At 30.6% G+C, this 25,158-nt stretch overlaps 1 protein-coding gene across 1 annotated transcript; it reads right to left on the reverse strand.

Annotated features, from left to right (window-relative positions):
- Positions 1-25,068, reverse strand: LOC124538837 (endochitinase). Its single transcript, XM_047116060.1, has 11 exons — positions 24,957-25,068; positions 16,962-17,022; positions 15,230-15,399; positions 12,640-12,805; positions 8,832-9,054; positions 7,281-7,404; positions 6,571-6,768; positions 3,584-3,880; positions 2,177-2,377; positions 1,430-1,504; positions 1-196 (listed from the first exon to the last, which is right to left on the reverse strand). Exons 2-11 carry the CDS (start codon positions 17,014-17,016, stop codon positions 74-76), a joined length of 1,632 nt encoding a protein of 543 aa, XP_046972016.1. The 5' UTR covers positions 17,017-17,022; positions 24,957-25,068; the 3' UTR covers positions 1-73.
- Positions 25,069-25,158: the final 90 nt, after the last annotated feature.

Here is a 25,158-nt window from a genome sequence, read left to right on the forward strand (position 1 = left end):
GTTAAAACCTCTTTTGTTACATTTTGTTTTTTCAGTTGTCTAAATACGTACTTTAAAGTAATTGTGATATGTGTTAAGCGCGACATTCCGCCCGGTTGGCACTATCGGGCCAATCGCATACATTCAGCTTCGTGTTGAATACGGTGCCCGGCTGGCACGTGAACTGAACGCCTTCACCATTCACGCATCGCCAGTACTGACAAATAATTATGCTATTAATTATATGATGTGATTAATGTTGGTATAATCTTAATAATATCTGAAACTATAATCTTGTACTATAGATATATCCAACGTTTATAACAAAGACATTATGGAGATTATATATATTTTCTTATTATATGGCAACACTGATATAGAAGAGCTAATGTCATTTGCATATCCTAACTGGAAATGCAGTATAATATTTTAAAATCGATGTTCACTGAAGTACGTCGCGATCGTCATGATAAAGGACGTAGTTTGATAAAGTATTGGAGATGAAACGCTGCTTGGTTATAAATTGAGTAGCTAGAGTACACTAATAGCTTCTACTTGGATCGCAGGTGGAGGTATTAATAATATTTATGAGTAAAACAAAAAACCAAGACTTGTCTCAAATGTCATTTTGGACTCAGATTAATTAAAACATGTTTTATTAATGGATAAGAAATAAAATCTGAATGATCTAAACATTGTACATTTTCATTAAACCTGATAGTCTTCGATATTTTTTTAATTTTATGATAATGTTGATGAACAAATGGGCACACTGATGGTAAGTGGTCACCATCGCCAATGACGTCTTAAGTAAAATTAACCATTCTTCACGTGGCCAATGTGTCACCAACTTTGGAAATTAAGATGCTACATCAATTGTGCCTGTAGTTACACTGACTGATCCCTTAAAAACGGAAAACAGCAATGCTGTGACAATGACATCTTAAGTAAAATTAACCATTCTTCACATGGCCAATGTGTCACCAACTTTGGAAACTAAGATGTTACGTCAATTGTGCCTGTAGTTACACTGACTGATCCCTTAAAAACGGAAAACAGCAATGCTGTTTGAAGATTTTTTTTTGTAGAATCTGATATTCTATCGTTCTTGGAGTGACTAGTACTAGAGGGGCTTATAAAAAGCCCGACTACAGAGTATCGAGTCTTCGAGATAAATTTTATAATATAGAAGACACAAAAAGTGTTTATGGTCCGTACGTCCCTACGTACGGGCCATAATTAATTAAATACTTTTTGCTTTCAAAATATGTTTTGGTAATAATTTTCCAAAATAATACGAATAAGAAAACGTATGATCAAATAAAAAAAATCCAATGTCTCATTGTCGTGGTTGAGAAAAGAAATAACCTCAGATATTTCAAGCAGAAGGGTTGAACACAAAAGAATGTCCGAGTTTATAAAATGAAACAATTATTCAATGTAATATTACCTTATCGCAACTCTTTTTGTCTGGGACATAATCGCTTTCAGAGCTGCACACTTCGGGCAAGTCCACCTCGTTTTCCTGTTTAAAGAATTATATTGCATCAATTTATGTTTTAATTTCATTGTAAAGAAACGGCTCTTACAAAGAAAAATGTATCTGCACAACTCGTGTTGATACATTCCTATTCCTTTGTTGTTAGAAAACGTTGAAAAAGCGTAACTGTATTTTTAACTTTTAATTTGTGTTTATAATTTTACCACCACTCGACAACGGAGGTTTGACGACCTCCGTGGTCGAATGGTGTGTACAGGTTTTCATGGGTACGAAACTCTGAGGTCCCGAGTTCGATTCCCGGCCGAGTCGATGTAGGTAATCTACATTCGTTTTCTACGTTGTCTTGGGTCTGGGTGTTAGTGGTACCGTCGTTACTTCTGATTTCCATAACACAAGTGCTTTAGCTACTTACATTGGGATCAGAGTAATGTATGTGATGTTGTAAAAAAAAAAAAATTAATTCCTATTCAACAGCAACAGAATACTTGTGAGGAGATTTTTATGTGTCATATATGAAAATGTGGTGATGGAAAACCGTGTTACCTCTATAAACACCACTAGTATTATTTACTAGTTGCAAAGGTTTTTATATCAAAATAGTTTAGACCAAAATTAAAAAACAATATTGTCTAATTTTAGTTGCCTATCTTTACGGTTAACGAAATTTATTTCTAAAAATAATATGACAATATTTACCGCAGGTGGCTGTTCTAAGTCAGGTGTGTCTTCAGTTGATGCTGGAGCCTGGGTGGATGTCTGAGTAGTAGGTTTCCTGGTTGTGGTTTGTGTGGCAGGTTTCTTAGTCGGTTTAGCAGTTGGTGCAACGGTTGTGGTGGTAGGTATGGGTGCACCTTCAGATGGGTCAGACGGTGTTGATGGAGGTCTCGCCCATTCAGGCTGCAAAAATAAATATAGAACTTTTTTATTGATGTAAGATAATGTTAATATTATTATTATAATATATTTTATTTATTCAAAGTAAAATTAAAGAGTATTTGTGATTAATGAAATAAAGGCGACATAACAAATAAGGGATTCGAGACGACGGATCATAGGTTTCTACCAAAAGTTTGTAAAACATAATAACGAGTCCAAGTCCTAACTAGTTAACTTTACCAATAACGTTCGGTATTTCCTAAGTCCCAATATTACGACCATGAAGACAAAAATATTTTCTAAGACAACTAAAGTTTCATCACTGTTTGGATTACGTGAGACAATGATTTCCCGCAAGAATTATTTTTCAGAAAATGTAATCAATTTCTACCTAATATAGACTATATTCATAATTAGGGGTTTAGTTAAAGCCTTAATTTTATTTAAAGATTACAAAATATCTTTTAATTCACAAATTCTTTTCTTTATTTTAATTCTAATTGTAATATTTCTTCCTGTTTTAACACTTACATTCCAAACTGATGAGTCAAAGGTACTTGTCTATTTGGAAAAATATTTAAATTGGATTTTTTTCTAAAGCGAATTTATCAGAACCTCTCCAAATAATCATGGATTTGAAGTCTCCTCAAAATATTCGAGATGTCAAGATGCATTGGAAAAGCTATCAATGCGTTTAATTAAAATTCTAAATGTTAAAATGAAGATTCACCTTCAAGAAAGGACGAAGTTTTATGAAGGCCAAAATTAACTCAAAGTTTCACGAAAATAAGGTGAATGGCCCAAGTTTTGTATAAGACTTTGTCATTTACCTCTGAAGTACAAGAATTTTTGGACAGCTTCAAAGTACATTTAGCTTCTTTTAAAACTTTGCGCTATAAATCCCAAAATTGTTAGAAGTGACAATATTACTCAACTTACCTATTTTTTTCTTTCAAAGAACTGTCGCATTTATTTTACATTGTAATAAATTAAAATAATCTGTTATACGGCGAATTTTGGATAATTAATTCTTAATAAAAAACGTAATATCGTTATTTTTAAGTGGATAATAAATCATAAACAAAGTATCTTTAACTGAATTCCCAATGACAATCTACTTAGTCTAGGCTTCTTCAAAATAAAAGTATATTATTGAAGTAAAAAAAAATAGCATATTAATCAAGATAGAACTCTATGGTGTATTGTAATGGTATATTAATCACTCACAGTTGGTGTAGTGTTGCCAGTGCGAGGAGGAGGAACTTTATATGAGCGCATATGCTTATGCAGAAGTTTCATCAGTGGGTTAGTCTCACCACAGAGACCTCTAAAGTCGTCCATGTCGATAGCCCAGGTCATTGCCCCAAGATAGCCCTTCTGTTTGATCCAGTTCATCTTGATGTCAATACTCTTAGGATCCTCGTAGCCAACCCACTGTGTGCCTTTGTAAGCATAAGGACATTTGCCATGTTCGTCCCACTTTTTGGTCCAGCCTGATTCCGGCTTATCTACATCCATGCAAATCTGTAAAGGAATAATAAAATTAAGGGCATGTATTACCTTCTAAAATAATTAGCAGTGCTAATTGATGTCACATATTCCTTTGCGAAATATTCAGATTCGCGCTATAATATTTTAATCTTTAGATTACTTAAGGTTATTTATTTAAATCAGCGGTTGGCAAAACGCGGCCCGCGGGCCGCGTGCGGCCAGCGAACTCCTTCCTTGCGGTCCGTGAATGTTTTGAAAAAAAAAGTTGACAAATATGACAGGTAACATACAAGAAATAGCCCCTCAAATGCAACCTCAGACATAACACTTAAATTTGTATAAAATCAGTTTCCTATTTAAGTAGTTTGTAGTTTTCATTTCTTTTTTTTTCTCTTATTTTTCTAGTTATAAAACCCAAACATATAAACATAATGTAATGTGTACGAATTAAATTCTATATCTTTTAGCAACTTTTAATAGTATTATTCTTTTTTCTATGGAATATGACTAATGAATACTAATTATGCACAGGTACATCGGGCTACTAAGGTTAATATCATGACTGCGGCCCGCCTATTTTTATTTTGCCACTTGTGGCCCTTGCCTACCGAGAGGCTGACGACCGCTGATTTAAACAATAGTTTTATTTAATAGACCACCCTGCAATACGCAAAACACTAGTGGGCAAGCAATTATAACAATCAGCAACGTTAGCGACAACAACGATTTTGTCTCTATACTAAAAAAACTTTTTTTAAAACAATTTTGAAACAGATTTGTCTTAACCTCGATTTTTAAAATATGTTTTATTAAAAAAAAAAAAAGAAAAAACTTTTTTCGAAACATACATTTGTTTGTGTAGTGAATAATTACTTTCCAACATAAACCATTTACAATAATCATAACAAAGAAAAATACTTATTCATTAAAATAAATAAAACATTTACTTCAAAGAAATGAAAGGTAATTTCCAATGTTTCATTTTTCGTAACGAAACACGTTATTTCTTCCGAGCCCATAAATATTTAACAGTAAGAGGTTGAAGTAGTTAAATATTAAAATTAATGTTCTTACGCATTTTGATAGTACTTCGCATTGAGATAACGAACACCTGACACCCTACAACGCTGATAAGATGGATAAAAACGTGATAATGACATTTATTAACCTAGAAGCACTCTAATCAGTTTGATTACTTTCTTAGATTCCAAATTGATAAAGCATTGTTAACATAATTGGAAAACTTAAACGTTAAAGTTAATTTGTTCTACAATTCTTTAAAATTATAAAATATATTTGTTAGTTTTGTTCTAACTTGCTTCTTTATAGAAGTAAGATAACCTAGGCCAGGTTAAGGCCGAGAATAGAACGTCGAATATTGATTGAGATTGAGGATACGAGTTTAAACCCAGGCAAACACCACTGAATTGTAATGTGCTTAATTTGTGTTTATAATTATAATTATAATCAATCTCTTGATCGGTTAACGAAAATGTCGTAATGAAAGCTGTCTATAGTATTTACCATATGAACCCATGTATATGATTACCGCAAGGCTTCTCAAATGGCATTCTTGATGTATTGTCTCCTTCTTATAATAACGATACATTACACTGTTTTTAATTCAAATTGTATTGTTTGTGGGCTAGAAGCGATCGAAGTTTAATTATATTGATTAGAGATTTTTAGCGATTTAAGAATAAAATTTATCGCTGTATAATTAATTAATTACTCATGAAAGCACTGAATTTATGTTGAGAATTTTTTTAATGACAAAAACATTTCTTTGCAATATTAATTTTCTACTTATAAAAACATTTATCTTTTTACCGTTTTCATAAAATATCGGTAAGGGTCGATGTATAGAGACTCGTAATTTACCATTTTTCGAACCTGTATGCAAACTTGATAGCTCAGTTCGGTAATTCATCTAAACTGGTCTAGTCTGCTCATTTTTTAAAGAAATGAATTTATATAAATTATAAAAGCTACGAAATTTGATAACTCATTAATAAAATGATCTTGTTATGATTATGTTATATTTTTTTAATTATTTCAAGGTTTTCAAGAGAGCAATTTCTCTTGAACATAATATAACCTAGTTTAAATTTTAATGAGATATATTTTATCAAAAATATTTTAACACTAAATCAAAGTAGGTACGTGTAATGAAATATTTATATACTTTTTATGTAGAAAAATTTACAATTAGTGTCAAACAGCTTTTTTTAGCATAGTATATATCAATTAGAATATTATACGCTGAAACAATTTTTACGCATAAGGTATTAACGTTATGTTTCTTATAGATATTCAGATATGAAGTCGTTATTGATTTGTTAATCAGCTTAAGTTGGTTGTAAGCATTTAAAATGACTCATTAGATCTCGGGTAGTGTCGATTTGCCTATTATATTATGATTGTTATATGATAAAAGTATACTTAGGCCCTATTGTAAATTGCGCAGATGCAAAATGCGTTCCGGAATACGTTCAATTAAAATAATTTTGTTTTCAGGAGATATAATAAATATATTACCCATAACTATGAGGTATTTGGTGGCATATTCAGTAAATTATATTAGTCAGAAATATAGCTTCTTTGTTATTTGTGTTCCTAAAGTACACAAATAACTTTTTAACAGTAAATTAACTGCAGTAAGAACGCAATCATTTCACGAATAAATTAAAATGGAGAGCAAAATATCACTAAAGATTACTCACCTCGTAGTAGGACCAGAAACCAGTAGCATTAGTGTAAGGCGCAGGGTTACCGCCTCCAGCCTCCTTGTTGATGTACGTTCCTAGTCCGTAGTTGTTGTTACCAGCTGACAGCGTGAAGGAACGACCGTAGAACGGAACTCCAACGACCAGTTTGTTTGAAGGGCAGCCTTTTTCCTCCCAAAGGTTAAGACCATCGTTCTGGAAAATTATTTTCTCAAAATTAAACCATTGTAGTATTTAATTATTTTAGGATAACTGTATCAACAACAACAACAACAGCCTGTAAATTCCCACTGCTGGGCTAAAGGCCTCCTCTCCCTTTAAGGAGAAGGTTTGGAACATATTCCACCACGCTGTTCCAATGCGGGTTGGTGGAATACATGTTTTCAGAATTTCTATGAAATTTGTCACATGCAGGTTTCCTCACGATGTTTTCCTTCACCGCTGAGCACGAGATGAATTATAAAGACAAATTAAGCACATGAATCAGCGGTGCTTGCCTGGGTTTGAACCCGCAATCATCGGTTAAGATGCACGCGTTCTAACCACTGGGCCATCTCAGCTCCTCAGTATTATGTAGGATAACTGTATATTTTCCACTATCCGATCATCAAAACATGATCTTAATTACGTTACTATGAATAAAACTACGTATAACCAAATAAATAAATAAAATAGTATGACCAATAAAATATTTTATAACCACGTACCACATTTAATTTCTCATAAGCCCACTGATCGTGAGGACGTTTGTACAGCGGGGAGTGAACATCTGCAAAGCCGGCCCAGTTTCCTCGGAGATCGTAGGACATCACGTGGATTGCATCTAATTCTCTGAAACATTTGTCTTTATTGTATATAATCTGTACACGTGCGTCATTCGAAACGTATTAAAATAGCTTAAACTATTATAACATTTCTTTATAAGGTTTATTTATTATCTACAAATAAAAACAAAAGATACAGTTTTGTTTTCTATTTTATCTGGAAGTAACCAATGACGATTGAGATCATGTTAATTAAGTAAAAAATACTTTTATCAGAATTTTAAAACTTTATCCCATAACTTATATCTATATATGTGTCTGTTTGTATTATTAAAAAAGCCCTTTTTTATTCAATGCCTATGTATATGTATATACGATATATATACCAAAATAACATTTTTTTACAATTTTTATCTGTCTGTCTATTTGTTACGGCTAATCTCTGGAACGGCTGGATCGATTTTGAATTTTGAATTTCACTGGCAGATAACTGATATAATAAGAAGTAACTTAGGCTACAATATATATATTTTTTTAATTCAAATGCGTACAATGTCGCTGGCACAGATAGTCTTTCATATAAATACATTGAATACAACAGTAATTATATAAAATAAAAATATGATTTAAGTTTGTTGCAATGTTAATGAGTTTTAAACTCATAAATTCCAGCCCGTGACTTAACCGAAATATTCAGCTCTCGCCGCAGCGATTGCAACCGCAATTTTCACGAACGTTTCGTTGTAATACAGTTTGGCCGATCAAATAACAGTTCTACAACCATATGTTACTTTTATTACTGTTTGATAAATGGATAATCAATTTAATTGACGTTTACCATCACATTTGAAAAAATACTGTTTTAGGATGATTCCATTTTTAAAATTTAAACAGATCGTATATTAATTACAAAAAGTTTTCAATCAAAATTAATGCTGGCTGACTGATATTCCTATATAATTCTGTCTATATCCAAAAGCTACTGGTCAATACAAATAAATTTCAAAATAATAAAAGGAGCGAATTGCCCGAAAACCTTGTTTTTCAATTATTTTGGCTTCTGGCCAAACTTAGGGAATTAGAGAGATAGAACATAAATATAAATTAGCTTAAGCAGATAAGATATACTGTGTCCCTTATAATTTAAGGATAGGATACATGAACACTAAATATATCTTTCAAAGTGTTTCTTCTTGTGATAGATTACTAATGATAGGACCTATGCTAGCCTGGACTATTGGTGTAGCTCACGAGAAGGCACTGCCCCCAAGTAATTTTGTTGAACCCCAAGAAAAATGTTACTATGCCAAATTTGATCTAAACAATGGCTTGGACTGCACATAAACAGTAGAAATGTTTCCGTGTTGCATATATGTTGCAAACCTATTATTAAGTCATTTACAGAACTGTATTGTAACAATAAAATATTTTTTTAACTTTTGAAGACTGTAAATTATTTTTTCTCGCATTGCAAAATGATATTGTACTACTTACTGGCAAAGGTCAGGAACATGATAACCTTCCATCAACCGGAAGTTAGCGAGTGGTACAGCGGCTGTCAACTCCCAGTTCTTTCCTTCCCTGATAAAGGCTCTCCTCAACTCTTGGACGAAATAGAGGAATCTGTCCTTGTCTGAGAAGGAACCGCCACGATCTGCCGCACCAGGATACTCCCAGTCGAGGTCGAGACCATCGAATTTGTATTTATTGAGGAAGTCTGAAATGCAATATGGTACATGAGAAAATTATATTAAAGAAAAAAAGAGAGAAGACTATTAAGAAAAATTGTATTCAAATTGTATCCAAGTGCAACAAAAAGTTTATTATTATTGAGAAAGTAAAACTAAAGGATGTTACACACGATGCAGCCTTATATATATACGTATTTTTTCCTCATCGAAAGCTTTGTCGTAATAATCTTCAGAGTATTGACTTTAGTTTCGTATTTATATCTTTATCTTTAGATCGTATCTGTATCTTTAGATACTGTTACATGAAAATATTTATCATGTGAACTGCGCTTAATATCTTAAAGTATTCATTAATAGTAGCAATAGTAAATAAAATTAATCTGTATTACCATTTAAATCAATATATTGTATATATTTGCAAAAAATTCAATATAAAATAATTAAACACAAAAATGTAAAAGCTCTACTAAATATTTTACTAAAGCAAAGTAGCCGACATAAATTCAAATATACAGCCTTAAAGTTTCAATTATAATTGAAAGATTGAAATGATCATTTAGTTGGATCGAACATTGAAGAACAATGACATTAGCGTGAACTTCGTAGATATACAATCGTAAAATATTGTATCGAGTTATAATATTACCGCTCCTTAATATTCTACCGAACTATTTACAACATCACATAAGGACAGGTAGTGGTAAGCGACTTTGTTTTATATTATGTAATCAATGATATTCTAATAAACAGATATGTTATACCCCTACTAAACAACAGAAAAAAAATGTGCCGCGTCGAGGACCGTTTATTTTACATTTCGTTACAAGTAAAAAGATAATAAATTTGATAAAAACAATAAGAAAAAAATAGACAACTAAATGTTTTAATTACGCAAAACGTATTAATACGTAATTATGATGTATTATAACGTATTACTACGTAAAACTAAAAGGCAAACGTCCCAATTAGGACGTTTTCTAGTCTTCACTTTTTACGCGTTAATAACATATCTGTTTACTAGAACATAATTGTATGCAATGATGATAATGAAATAATAGTAATACAATGCAATTCGCAGTTCAATTGTTCTACGACTGCATGGACATACCTCGACAATATGATTTGAATACAAAAATCACATAACGGGAAAGTAATAAAAACATTATAGAATAATAAGAATACAGTTTAGAAATGACTTTAACAGTTGTATCCAAGCTGTATCTATATCTATAGAATTAAATAAAATTGAAGTGTCTGCCTGTGATTTCAAAATAATTACGTACATACGTACTTTAAAGATATTTGCAAGGTAAAAAAACTAACACAACCGTTATTTTAATTGTTGTTTACCTGTCTGACTGTGTATTCATTATTATTCAACATCACAAACAAATGTTCATTCATTCATTCATTTAGATGATAATTGTGTGTGTTCTTGGATAAAGTTTAATTTTTTTCCATCAAAATTGGTTTACCGCTAGTGTAGGCAATTAAGTAAATAATAATTATTACAAAAATACTATTTATCAAGGTTTTAAATTTTAAGACTCCATGTAGTGTACCAATTTGACATCGTAAACCGTTGCTGTAGAACACAGCAATTTTAATATAAAATAAATTCTATAATGCTGCTATAAATGACTTAAATTGTAATTTCTAATATATTTTAACGAATCTTAAGCCTGTCCTTTAGTGTGAACAATAGTAGTCAACGTTAAATCTTCTCATTCTTCAGACGTTAGCTCATTTAGTTAAGCACTAACTTTTCTAGAACATTAACACGAACCAGCAGCTCATCAAGCTAAGCTAGATACTATAAAGTACGCTTATTAGCCAAAATTGTATTTGTTTTATTATTTTATACTTTATAGTAACTAATATAAGATTGATATTTGAATAAATATAACGGAATCATTATAAGCCTTTACAATTTCATTGCTTATTGCTGACAGCGTGCTTGTCACTTCTAGAATAGCCTATGTTCAAGTGTATTTGCATATAAAAATTCCCTTCTGCTCCCGTCGACTTGAAGTCACGTTTGAATGCAAATTCTAGGCATTATTTTAATCACATACCTCACTGACTTCACAATACAATTCAAAGATACCATGCTGGATATTTTATATCCAAATGGCATTTATCCAATAATGTTGAGGTATAGAATACTATAAACTTTTCGAATTGTAAGCCGCATTGTTCGTGCAAGTGTACATTCTTATATTATATTACTTGTATTGAATATTATTCAATTGATTTTATTACAACAAACTATAAAGATATGATTATTATAAAATAACACTCTAGGCGGCCGGGCTTATAAGCTATTCGACGGTAAGTGTTCACCACTGCCCATAGACATTGGCGCTGTTACAAATATTAATTAAACATTTGTTACATCACTAAAACGCTTCTAATCTTAGGAGTAAAAATGTTATGTTACTTCTAACTGTAGTCACCGTAATGCTCTCCCTTTTAAATCGGACATACAATAATTCTGAGAATTAATTTTTGGCGGTAGAGTATTTAATGAGTAAAGCTTTTAAATTTGATAAATTTAACACAATTAAGTACACATGAAATGTCAACATCAAGCAAAACTTGGCACATCTATGCGGAATACTTATTTAGTTAAAACACGTACTAGTAGTAATCTTAATCTTAAGCCTTTGTACTTCCGACACTATATTGACGGAACCATATTTTTTTTATAGTTGAATAAAAATGTTGAATTTCATTAATGCCCGGATTCTATATTTGAATAATCGTTATTGTATATCACAAATCAATCAGCTTGAGTTACCGTTTATAAGGACACTTACATTGACATTTCCAATAGGATTATTTTCAAGAATATAGTATCAGTTTATTTTGAAAACAATTCGTAGGCTATGTGTTACGTTATATGTCGCGATGTTTTTTGTTTGTACCTCCCTTTACATTATAACGAAGCTTATAAAAAACTATTCAGTCCGTTATACGTGTCGACGTTTAAATTTCATATGCGAAGCGTTTAAAAGACAAAAAAAAACTTAAAACGCTCCTGAATCTTAATGAATGAAATAACCATTTGTTAAGGTATTATTTACACATACAAATGTCTATAAATATTTAACTTGTAATGTATTTTATAAACTAGCTGCACAGCGCCCAAATATGCATAAAATACTTTCAAATCGGACTAGCAATTCTGGAGCGTTTCAATTTCAATTAAACAATCCGTTTATTTTATATATTCGGCTACAACATAGAAAGTTATAATATGTGTGTAGTAATTAAAACAAAATAATCTTTTACACAGTTACGCAAGCAAAGAAGTTTTAAAAAAAATTGTAAAGGTGCGTTTCCATAAAAATCAAATACATATTACATACTCGTACATACGTACTCCTAACACGTCCTAACAGAAACAATGTCTAAAAATAAAACTAGTTATAACGGATTTGAATCGCGTATATTAATTATTTTTGGCATCCCGACGTTTCGAGCACTTTACAGCGTTCGTGGTCACGGGTAGACTACCCGTGATATACGCGATTCAAATCCGTTATAACTAGTTTTATTTCAATGTCTAAAAATGGTTATCAGCTACAATAATATCAAAATATACTAACCAACAACACTCTTAACGAAGGTCATTCTCGAAGATTTCTGTGCAACCATGTGTGAGTATTTGGAGCCGCCCTCGGCCCATCCGCCCACCGCCACCATGAACTTCACGTCAGGGTGAGTCCTCTTCAGGGCTGTAAAGTTGCTGAACCCATTCTTCTCAACGTCGAGCTGAAGAAAAATATGATCGCAAGACATCATTTTTTATATTATTCTATAGAATAAATCGTAATTAATTAGGACTAAATATTGCATGTATTTTTTTTAAGTTAGATAGCTAAGTTCATTATTTTAAATTAAATTGGTAATGGTTATGATAATAATGTTAAAACGACAATATCTATACGTTATAAAATAAATTAACGATTTAATAAATATTGTTTTCCTGTAAATAAACAATCTATAGAAATATAAAGCGTCAAAAAAAACAGGCATTTTTTTTAAATAACGAAAAAATTCCAAGCGTACTATAATTAAATTTAAAGTTGCAAAATTATCAAGAATGAGTTTATAATTAAATTATAGTAATTATACAATTCTATTTACAAACGTCTAGAAATCCGTTCCAGACAGTAACGATAAATAACTTGAAACAGGCAACATTAGGTTTCTTGATTAATTGCAACGCTTTATACTGAACTTTCGCCCTTTTAGATTAAAAAAAGTAATCAGTTTCTGGCCAATTCCTTTCAAATAGAATGAACGAAACGCTTGACATTTAAAATTATTTGAATTTTAAAAAATGCAGTCATTACATCATTACATCATTGCGGGTGTTTTTTTTTTTTATTTGTCTCATATATTATTTAAACAATTTAATATGAGATGAAATAGCCAGGAGGCGATCGTTTCATTCGCAAGGTGTGCTATCGATCATAAACTCATTCATTGTATAGTAACCTTTTGCACACAAGCGTTCCTTAATATTTTTTTTTAATTTGGCAACAGAGGCATTTTGAACGCTTTCTGGGATCCTGTTGTAAAACCGTATACATTGCCCCACAAAGGAGTTACTGACTCTATGTAGTCGAGTAACAGGAGTAACAAGTTTGTGTTTGTTCCTTGTACCAATGCTATGAGTATCATATTCTCATGAAATCATTAATATTTTTTCGTACATACATAACATTGCAGAATATATATTGAGAAGCAACAGTCAATATCTTGATTTCTCTAAATTTATTCCTTAACGATTCTTTAGCTCCTAGGTTATAGATTGCATATGTAATATGATATTAAGAAACAAAATAGATCACTCTGAGTTTCTTTCGCCGGTTCTTTTCAGGTCTGAAGTTTTAAATTTCGAACCGGTCGTAGATTTTTGACTATCAATAAGAGATTGTAAACACTTCTATTTTGAATAAAGATTTTTGACTTTAAATGTGAGTACAGAAAGGCGTCAAAAAGTAGGCGTGACGTCACGGTATACGAGTCGGACCCCCAAGGATTTAACATCAAAATCATTTTATTGATATACCCTTTCCTTGTTTTAAACAAACTTTCGCTGTCTCCATAAAATACTTATTATATAAACTTTTCATTGTGTGATTTCCGACAATGCATTCCATTAAATAACCTTTTACTGACAAAAGTCTCAAAGCCATTTCGTGAACATTGTAAGCTTCTACATTTAAACTCTAACTGCTGGTGTTTTACGAGGTAGCACTAAAAGCATAAAAAGTAGCTCATACAAGACTCGTATGGAACAAGGTAATGAAAGGCTTAGTCCCTTATTTTCTTGAATTACCGAACTTTCCAGTATATTCTAAAGGTTACACGTGCTGAAGAAAATTTTATTTGAAAATTCCTAAAAAGAAACATAGAGTTTCTTGAGAATAATCTATATTTATATAATATCGTATGATAGTTAAAAAATACGGTAAGAATCGCCACGGATTCTATATAAAAGAACTGGCAGGAAACTCAGTAGTTACTCTAATATGAAAGTTTAATTCGGTACAAAATTTGTTTACAAACATTCAATATACCTTTTTAGACACTAAAATCAAAAAAATATATAGAATATAATTATTTAAATAAAAAAATAAACCAATACTTTTATTTATTAAACTACCAGTTTCTTCCTAGTCGTTTCCTCATTACTGAGGGTCGTGACCACCATGGTTTGGTCATTGCCTAAGACTAAAAAGCCTATTTATTTTCTTGGGTTTGAAGCAAACTTCATATAAAATTTCATAAATTCGATGACAGCGGTACTTCCTCATTTATAATATTGGTATAGATAACAACAACAGCCTGTAAATTCCCACTGCTGGGCTAAAGGCCTCCTCTCCCTTTGAGGAGAAGGTTTGGAACATATTCCACCACGCTGTTCCAGTGCGGGTTGGTGGAATACACATGTGGCAGAAATTCTGTGAAATTTGTCACATGCAGGTTTCCTCACGATGTTTTCCTTCACCGCTGGGCACGAGATGAATTATAAAGACGAATTAAGCACATGAATCAGCGGTGCTTGCCCCAGGCTTTATTCAACCTGCAATCATCGGTTAAGATGCACGCGTTCTTCACCACTGAGCCATCTCGACTCATATATATAGATAAACTAACAAAGAATAGTTGAGCTTATATATTTACCTCAGGATCTATAATTAGAACTTCGTTAGTCTTCTCCGTGACACCGATGAATGAGTATATGATATGCGTGCACATTTCTACTGGGATGTCTTCGATGCCATAGCGGCCCACACCCGGCCGGTACACCGCCCAATTGCTGAAGTAGCATACTATACGCGCTTTGCTGTCCGCTGTTGAGAAACATACTTATAAATTCAGCAGCTCAGGGCTATTTAACACAAGCTTATTTTTTAAAATCTAACTATAAGATTCTGTATTTAACACTAACAAATAAACCAAAACTTTATAGTGTGAGTTTGTTGATGTTACTTTTCCCTTCAGGCTTCCTTTTTTTCCTTCCGAAACGGTGATACAATTGAAATATTGACGATTCAAAAATTAATGTAAAGTTTGCTTGAATAAAATAATTTTGCCGTGATTGTAATAATAAATATTGTCACAAACAAAAACGTTACAAGCCAGAACTGGTAACACATAATAAACTAATAAAAGCATATTTTAAATAAGTATAAAAGCCCTTTTTAAAACATACCTATCATATCATAAGATTTGCTTGGACTTGGGTAATTAAATAGACGAATAATTAAAAATATTTATCACTTTATATATATTTGTGTATACGATTATTAAAATAACAATTTCTATTCGATAAAACGATTGTAGTTGAGTTTTTAATTCAATTTTGAGAACTGAGATTAGTGCTGAGAAATGTTTATTCATAAGATGTTTTGCATTTATTGCCTTTTATGCGGTTTAATTAAGAATAAAATATACACAACTTTAACTAAGTTCCTCTTAACGTAAGTTTATTTTCTTATCTAAAGTGAAGTCATTTAAATTATATTCATTTACTTTTAAGATATCCGGTAATTATATCCTGTATTCTTTCCCAGGTTTAAAACTATGATTTAATGAGTACTACGTATTAAAACGCATTAGTAAATGGAGATATCATTTCGCTCGGCAAGACGTCAGAACTACACAACTACAGTCTCAGCACTATCTATGTATGTATGTTTAATATAGATTTGCAGTAAGACTAAACTGTAACTTACAAATTAACATCTATATATCGTCGTTTAATCTTAAATCAAAATTTATGATTAGTGACTAAAATCAAAGGTATCTTCCTAACATAAGTATGACAAAACAAGATTCATTTATTGACAAATATATTAGTATAATAGAATGTTTCATAGCTGGTCTTAGTCCTTTTTTACTTTTAAGAAGGTTTAGCTTATCCAACACATTAGTATTGTGTTAAGTAAAAGTTATCAGTAATTATAAAAATGTAAAAGTAAAGTAAAAAATTAAAGTAACTAGTTCTACTAGTTATATTTTTTTTTTTTTAAGATTAGGTTGGGCCACCGATGGTAAGTGGTCACCTTTACACATAGACAATGACGCAAATTAAGTATTCCTTACATCGTCAATGCGCCACCAACCTTGGGAACTAAGATGCTATGTCCCTTGTGCCTGTAGTTACACTGGCTCACTCACCCTTCAAACCGGATTACAACAATACTGAGTACTGTTGTTTAGCGGTAGAATATCTGATGAGCGAACCTACCACCCACTCATCAGACATTCTATCAGTATTTTCACAATTTCTATTTAAAAATAAATAAAAAATTACGTTTTATAAATACAGTATAATTTTGTTCTTATTAGAAACAGCGTAACTAGTTTTTCTTATAATTAGAAGAAGGGTACTTATTTTAATTAGACTTACATTCTGCTGAAGTGAATGCAGCCAGGACGGCCAACGTGAATAGTATTACTCGCATTCTGACCTGAAAATAAAAAATAATTTAAACTCCATACAAAGTGATGGTAGATTTTAAAATAAATTTAAGATTATCATCGTAGTTTCTCTTGAAATGCTATTTTTGATGTATTTCACTAAATATATAATAATAAATTTTGAATTCATAAACCTAAGGCCTCTTATCCCTTTGAGAAAAAGGTTCGAAACAAATTCCACCACTCTGTTCCACACAAACACATAATAAAATGTGGAATACACATGTGACAGAATTTCAATGAAATTAGATTTACTTAAATGTAGGTTCCTCAAAATGATTTCCTTTACCGCCGAGCACGAGATGAATTATTAACACAAATTAAGCGCATGAAATAAAATGAATAATTAAGTGTCTGCCTGGGTTTGAATTCGGTATCATCAGTTAAGATGCACGCGTTCTGACCACTGGGGCATCTGGGCTTATACGTAAATATAAGGAAAATCTTATTTTGTCACAAATATCTATTTTGAATGAACCGACTGAAGCGTGGTTATTTCCGTTCTTCTCGTAAAAACAAGTCAGGTAGGTAGGTAAAATAGTATTCCCCATTCAGTCTTGGCCATGGGCAATTCGCCATTGCGAAATATAAAATTACTAATATATTGTTTCTATAAAACATTCTTGCGTTAATAATCTCTAATATTTCGACTGAAAATATTTCATCACATTAGCATAATACTTTAGCTTTCGTCTGAAATAATTATTTGTAATAGATTAATACGTAAATTAGGTCAACATTTCATCTCAACAAGCCTGAACCGAGTCTTTCTCGTTTCGACTTATTACGATTAGTTGACCTTAGACGGTAAATTATAAGTTATGTATATTTATTCTGCAATGCATTAATCTTATTAAAACCTTATTTGTCTCTTTTTTTTCTTAAATATTTTCGTAGCATAGGATTGTAACTCAGATCTCGGAACTTGCTATTTTTATTTGACAGGGTGATAATGGTAAGTGGTACCACTGTCTATAAACATTAGTGTTGTATGTAATTTCAATTTCACGGTATGTCCTATGTGCATCTAGTTACACTGGCTCATTCACCTTTCAAACCGTAGAACAACCCTACTAAGTATTACTGGCGGTTGCAAACATGGTACCTACACAGACGGGCCTATATAAATTGAATGAAGGCCTACCACCAATTATTGCAAATTTATAAAATGTAATATAAATTTTAATTTTAATCTCATCAATTATTAACATTCTAGAAAAACATAATTATGTTTCTAATACGTGATACAGTGGTACTATTTTTTCAATTCAGAGCTTGAACGTTTATCTTAATCATACAACTAGGTATAACATAGTATTAGTACTTGTATAACGGTAACATCTCGTTAACGGTACACCGGTATACTCTACATACGTCCACCCACTGACCTGGTCTAGTCAGTCATACCTAAAACAATCCAAGACCGCACTAATACATTACAATTTCTTAAGCATCCTTATTTACATTCTTACATCCTAAAAAATATAAACAAAGAAACTCGAATTCCAATTTCAAAATTTGATTAGGTATATTTAAATTCAGAATACGAGTATTTTTACTGACCGACTTTCCGCCTACGCTGTATACTATTCTACTAAAACCCACGTCCCTAATACAGCCGAAACTCAATCAGAGTTCGGTTGCTTGAATCAATCCTCGTACTTATTTTTAGATTTGTCTCTGGTACGATTTCCACTTTTAGAGTATTTGTTTTGAAACCGAAACAACACTGTATATTTACATCACAGAATTCCCATTTATTAAACTTCAAAATTTTAGAGAGAGTTTAGAATATAAATCGTTGACACTACTTATTTTTAAATAATGATTCATACTTAAGTTACTAAGTGTATTTATTGTGAAAGCTGTTGAACTGCAACGCAAAAAATTGACTCAGTGAGGCTCTCCGAAGTTTTGTCTTGTCTTCTACCAAAACTGGACCTTCATGGCAGTCTTTGGCCTGCGCAAACAAGTGTCCAGAATTATTGACTGATTTTGTTATAAAAATTTACAATGTATTTACAAATTACTGTCATCAAAAATGAAGATTACCTAACTTTAAAATTTAACATTTTTTTTTATTTGTAATTCCTAATCAGCTCCCATTGAAGCCTAAATGTTAAAGACTATAACTATTCGCCGCTTGTTTGTAGAAATATCTTGCAAAAGTACGGCAAAAACGTACGAATATTTCATCCCTCATTAGAACGCGTTATAATAGTATTATATATTGTCAATTTTCTACCCATTTGAACATTTTAATTTTCTAAACTGAAAATCGTGCATTAATACAATTTCTCATCCCCAAATTTAAACACCTAAAGTGAATTAAAAATATAAATCTTTAGGGGTTAAACCGTACACAAATTTCACGTAAACTGGTTCTATTTCTTTATTTCTGTATTTAAGCCTATAGAAAATATATTTTAATTTTTTTTAGTAATATAAATTTTTATTTTCTGGCCATCTTACAGGGGTACACCACTTCAAGATCGAGAAGTGTTTTGTTAATAATATATTGAATATTCATCAAGCGCATTTATAAATATTAATACGAATTAATCGTAATATATCGAGACGACACTTAAACCGCAGAAAATAGGATTCATAAAATTATGAATATATTTCAAATAAATACCAATAAATTTGTGTATCTGTGGTCTCAATATATATTTTCTTATCTGTGTGAATAGATTTCACCCAACGTTCGCTTCCCGACGGACATGCTGTTCTTGCATTTGATTTAGAAGACTTATAGCTAAGGATTTATGGCCGGATTATCTGGCATGTGATGCGCCATATTTAACAAAAGAACATCCTTAAAACAATTTCAATAAAATTCTAGGATCGGAAGCAAATGTACGTTTCCTTTTTAATACGCAATTTAAGCAAATATTTAAATTACCGTCACGAGGAAATCAAATCGATAATACATTGTTTGAATTTAAAATACATAAAATACAAGGAACAATAAATCTTTGTATTTGTCTCAAGATGCGTCGGTTTTTTCTAAGGGTAACATTTTTATTTTATACTTTATTTTGATTAAAATATAAAACATTATTACCCATTGCAAATAATTTTATTACTGCCTATTTTTTTATATAAGAATATTTTCCTTTTTAATTTCGAAGCCATTTATAGATTACACCTAAAAAACGAAATAGTTTTGCAGTTTCGATATACACTCACTTATATCATAAACAATATTTTTTAAATTTATAAATGGAATTTCATATTGTAAAAAGTTTCTATATTACAATTTAGTTGAAAAATAGATTTTATTTATCCAACAGCAATAACAAAAGCAAACAATAGAAATATTGAAAGCCTCAATTCTCTTTTGTAGGCAATGGCTGCGGTTATTCTCAATTGAAGTTGCAAAGAGACGTCGTTAAAGCAAGTTTATTTGATATCAAGCCGCTCTTTAATCAGACAAGAATCAAATAGACCTCCTTTATTACAAATAATATACTCTAGAAAATACTTACTTTGATTTTATTTAAGAGGCTAAATTATTTCAAAATCAAGTCAAAAGACTTCTATAATTCAAGTTAATACTAGCGAGCACTTTTGAGTTGTCATTTTACAACGTTACGTATTATTCGATGAAAGTGCTGCGGAAAAATTGACAAGAAACTCAATAGTTACAAATATATTTCAATGAATACTTGTACTCCATGGAAATCAACCAATGGTAACGCTTTTGTATCATTTGTAAAATATTTTATTGAGTCTTATTAATTAAAGTTTTCTTAAAATAAGATTTCAATTCATCGATTGCTAAAACTATTTTTAATTTATTTTTTTGTTTCTACCTATTTGTTTTTTTTTTTTAAATAAAGAATTACACCATTAAAATGTTATCAATTGAACAAAATGCACTTTTTACGAAGTAACTAAGGAGCTTTAAAGAAAGCAGCCGCTAATTAAATATTTATAAGGTTGAAGCTATTGTAGGAGGACAGTTTTAACCATTTGTTCCGAAACAATCGTGATTTATCAAGCACTTTAACCTTAGTAGTCTCAATGTTTTAATTCAAGCTAAAAAATTCCTTATAAAAAAGTCACGTCTTCAGTTTTTACTAAGAAAAAAAATCATTTGTTATTTCAGAACAAGATAGAGAAGTGAATTATGAGAATTTGAGGTAGTAACATTTGGGTAGTATCTTGAATTAATTTTGAAGTCTTAAATTGATTTTGAAGTCATTTGCATTGTTTTTTATTTTGACCCTAAATTTCAAAGAAAATGTTTGTATTAACGCCAACGGCATTGAAATTGAGTTTAAAAAGGATATTAGAAAGTTAGGAAAGGAAAAAACGTTATAGCTCCCCAAAAATATATCTAATCCAAAGATATCAGAGTTTAAATCTGACCAGAGACCACTGATTTTTGTTTTTATAATTCGTTACGTGCTGGAAGGCAAGCGTAAACATTCTGTACAACTTTCATGTATCGAATAATTCTGGGCTATCCAGAAACATAAGTTACATTCTACAAAAGGCTCCAAGACTTAAAAGGAAAGGACTTAACAATAGACTTTTACGAGAGGCTATTTTGCTTCACTTTATAAACTACAAATGCTTTATAATCTATATACATTTCTAGTTTAACATACTTGTTTAACCATTGTCCATTACTGATAGGCTGTTCATCAATATTCAAGTCAGAGTACGAGTTCGATTACTTCGAAACAATAAAATTTTAAATAAATACTCAGAACTCAACATAATAGGACATATAAAAAACCTGGTAAGAGAAAGAATCAGGGATTTTTATTGCAATAATAGAAAAACATATGAATACAATACAAAACAATTGTTTTCGTAAAGAAACAATATTTTTATCCGGGTTTCAAATGTGTTTGTTGTTATCGGATATTTACGAAAAAATTTATCAGCTATAAGAACAATTAAATATCTTATAGTTTTCTCTAACAATTTTAAAATTAGAAGCGTTTCTTTAAGTAAAAAAAACAAGAGTGTTTGTTTTTAAATTATAATATCATGCAAATATCAGAACAGCAAACAACACCAGGTGTCGTTCCCAAGCCTCAAGGCTTTATCATACTATGGTGTTTGCACCTCGTGAATACAAATGAGAGATGTGCTCATGTCGATATCCTTTGTGTGTGAGGTCGATAACCAAAAGTGAAACTTTAGTAACACAACTGATTTATTTTATGACTAATTTATTGTTTACATACAATAAGTGGAAGTAATAACAGTCAAATAAGTCTATTGGATTAAAAGCCTATTCTGCTGTTACGTTAAATATTTTTAACTTTAGAACAGCGCTTCAAGCTATATTTATTTGTGATAAATAAAGCTTGTTCTCCTTTACAAATAATCTTTGGATAAACATTTTATGACACAATCTATGCTAACCAGGATTTAAAACCGTTACCTTTCAGTGCAATTCTGATATATCTAATCAACTATGAATGATATCAAGAATACTAAACATAGAAAATATTTATGATTATTATACGTATTAGAATTGTTTTTAATGGAGTATTGCCTTTAAATGACATCAAAATTAATAAAATACACTAATATTACGTTCCAATTTAAGCTAAATTTTTTGTACATCAACTATTAATAATCCTATTTAGAGTTGGTACCAAAGTTTTTCTTTCATAGGACCAAACATGCGTAGGTTATAGGATATATTTTCTATTTTATGCCTTTACTAAACATCATCAAAAAAAAATCATCACCTACAGAGATCTCCGTCGGAATATCAGTAAAATTATAAATAAAACTCAGGTCCAAGTAAAACCGGCAAATTAACATTAAGCTAAATGCCACATATCACAAAAGTTTTAAAGTGTATAAAGTTACATGAAAACGAATATAACCTAACACAAGTTACGAGAACGTATATTTTAAAACTGTAATGAAATTTCACGCGGTAACGTATTACTTAACTAATGTTTACAATTAATAATTGTGGCGTGAGGGCGAGAACCACAAACGCGATTATCGTAAGGGTTAAACTTTACATATTATTCGCATGGAACATTTATCTTGTAAAACATGCAAGCTTAATAAAACGTTGCATTCAATTTAATAATTAAATAATATAATCCAATCAGCATATAACACTCATTATTAGATATTATACAGTTAATTAATTATTAATGAATACCGATGAGTATCTGTTGACTGTCAAACTTATTACATATTCTAATATTTTTTTATCTGGCAACACGAAAATTGACAGTTACACGTTATGGCGGGAAATCGATTATGTTGTAAATTATAACGACGTTTATGATAACAAAATTATTTGAGATATTATAAGGAAAATAATATTATTTTTATGTTTAGACTATATCCTTTCAACAGGTACCAGAGACAATATACAGATAAAGAATAATCTGCAAACGATAAGAACATCTTTTGTTACATCCTATTACTTTATTTGATTTGTTTTCACTGTAACTGTTTTGTCTTGGTAGGAAATAAATTGTACGTCACAGATACAATAATGACAAAAGGAAACAAAGTATAAAAGGAATGGTTATCCCTTGAACAGATTTTATTAGGCACAGTAATAAACGTAAGCACAAAAGAAAACAGAAATTAACATAAAATTTTGCTATTATCCTCTTTGATTTCTTCCGTTAATATTTTTTGTAACGCTTATACTTTTGCTAAATATTATACTTTTTACGATGTTTCTTTTTTAAACTTTTTTTATTACATTTAAACTTTTTAACGGCCTTTTAAGTTCTATATTGTTTATATATTTCAATATGTGCAGTTATGTTTTCACTGAGAAATTATTGTACTATTTAAATACATAAACATAATTAAAACTCAAGTTAATTGAAATATATAAATACTTTGCTGTTTTTTTTTTTCTAAAAACAATACTTAAGTATGTTCGATGTACGTTTATAAGTATCTGTAATCTAAAGAAATAAACCGAACAAATTGTTTTTCTTTTATGAAATTTATTACGAAACTAATAAAGTTAATATACATTATAAAAAACAGATATAGAACCAAGCAAGATAATTGATATTTTGCGTGACATTTGTGCGTGACATACTGATTTCTTTGTCACGTCAGCGTAACCACATGAACGAGATCTTTTGTTTATTATTTACAAAATATTCTGATTAATACGAAATTATATAACTAACATATAATAAACATTTTAAATTTAACCCACTTTCAAAATCGTAAGAATTTTTACTGGACGGGAAGTTTTTATTGAGATACTTATTATTGAATATTTTATAATATCATAATAAAAATACACTTTAGAAAACAAAATAACATAAATGTCATTTAAAACTATACATGATTATTTTTATTAAGTTATTTAACTTGTTTAGACGAGGTTTACGAATGTCCTTGATTTAAAATTGATTAATTTTGTTAGATTCTCTGTTTAAATGTCACTGGTACAAAAATGACTCCTCAATAAAATGTTTTATAAAAATCTTTATCATCACATATCTGCTAATTGCGAATACTGTATAAAAGTTTCAAATGTTTAAAAAATCAGATTTTAATAAATTAAAAAACTCATATCAAATTTGTGTATTAGTATTATAGATATAATACGGATTCACGTTTAAAATAATAAAAAAAATAATTTATTTAATTTATCATAAGAATTAGGATACTCTGCAATTAGAAATCTCTACCCACTTGTTATTTGTTGCTATTTAAAAATATATGTATAATTTTTTAATTAGATTTTAATTTACTTTTCACTTACAAAAATAATTTTCACTCCCCATAATTATTTCAATCATAATTCATAAGGTTCAAATTTAAAAATATATATAATTTTGCTGAAATATTTACAGGAACACTTAAAAACACAATTAAATATGTTTCAAAAATAAATTTAAAACGCGTGTATATCGTAACGTAAACGTATGTGTATCATGTGGATACTCACGGCTGTGTCGGCGCGGCGTCGTGCGTGCGATTGCGCTGGATCCGCGCTGCAGCTACGGTTTTATGCGCGTGCGCATTCTGGTGACATTGTAAAGGGTGTGCGAAAATAACTTACTACAATAAAACGATGTTTAACTTTCTTATTATTATTCTATTGTATTGTTTTAATTTAAAAAATATATAATAAAATAAATATATATCAT

Source organism: Vanessa cardui, chromosome 21 (genome assembly GCF_905220365.1).
Source record: "Vanessa cardui chromosome 21, ilVanCard2.1, whole genome shotgun sequence".
NCBI lineage: Eukaryota > Metazoa > Arthropoda > Insecta > Lepidoptera > Nymphalidae > Vanessa > Vanessa cardui.

Excerpts from the sequence above, each read along its gene's own strand:
- LOC124538837 (XM_047116060.1), bottom strand. The coding sequence starts at position 17,016 with ATGCGAGTAATACTATTCACGTTGGCCGTCCTGGCTGCATTCACTTCA. Across the intron at positions 6,769-7,280 it reads CTTATGAGAAATTAAATGTG|AACGATGGTCTTAACCTTTG; the intron begins GTACGTGGTTAT and ends ATAATTTTCCAG. Across the intron at positions 197-1,429 it reads ACAAAAAGAGTTGCGATAAG|TACTGGCGATGCGTGAATGG; the intron begins GTAATATTACAT and ends ATTATTTGTCAG.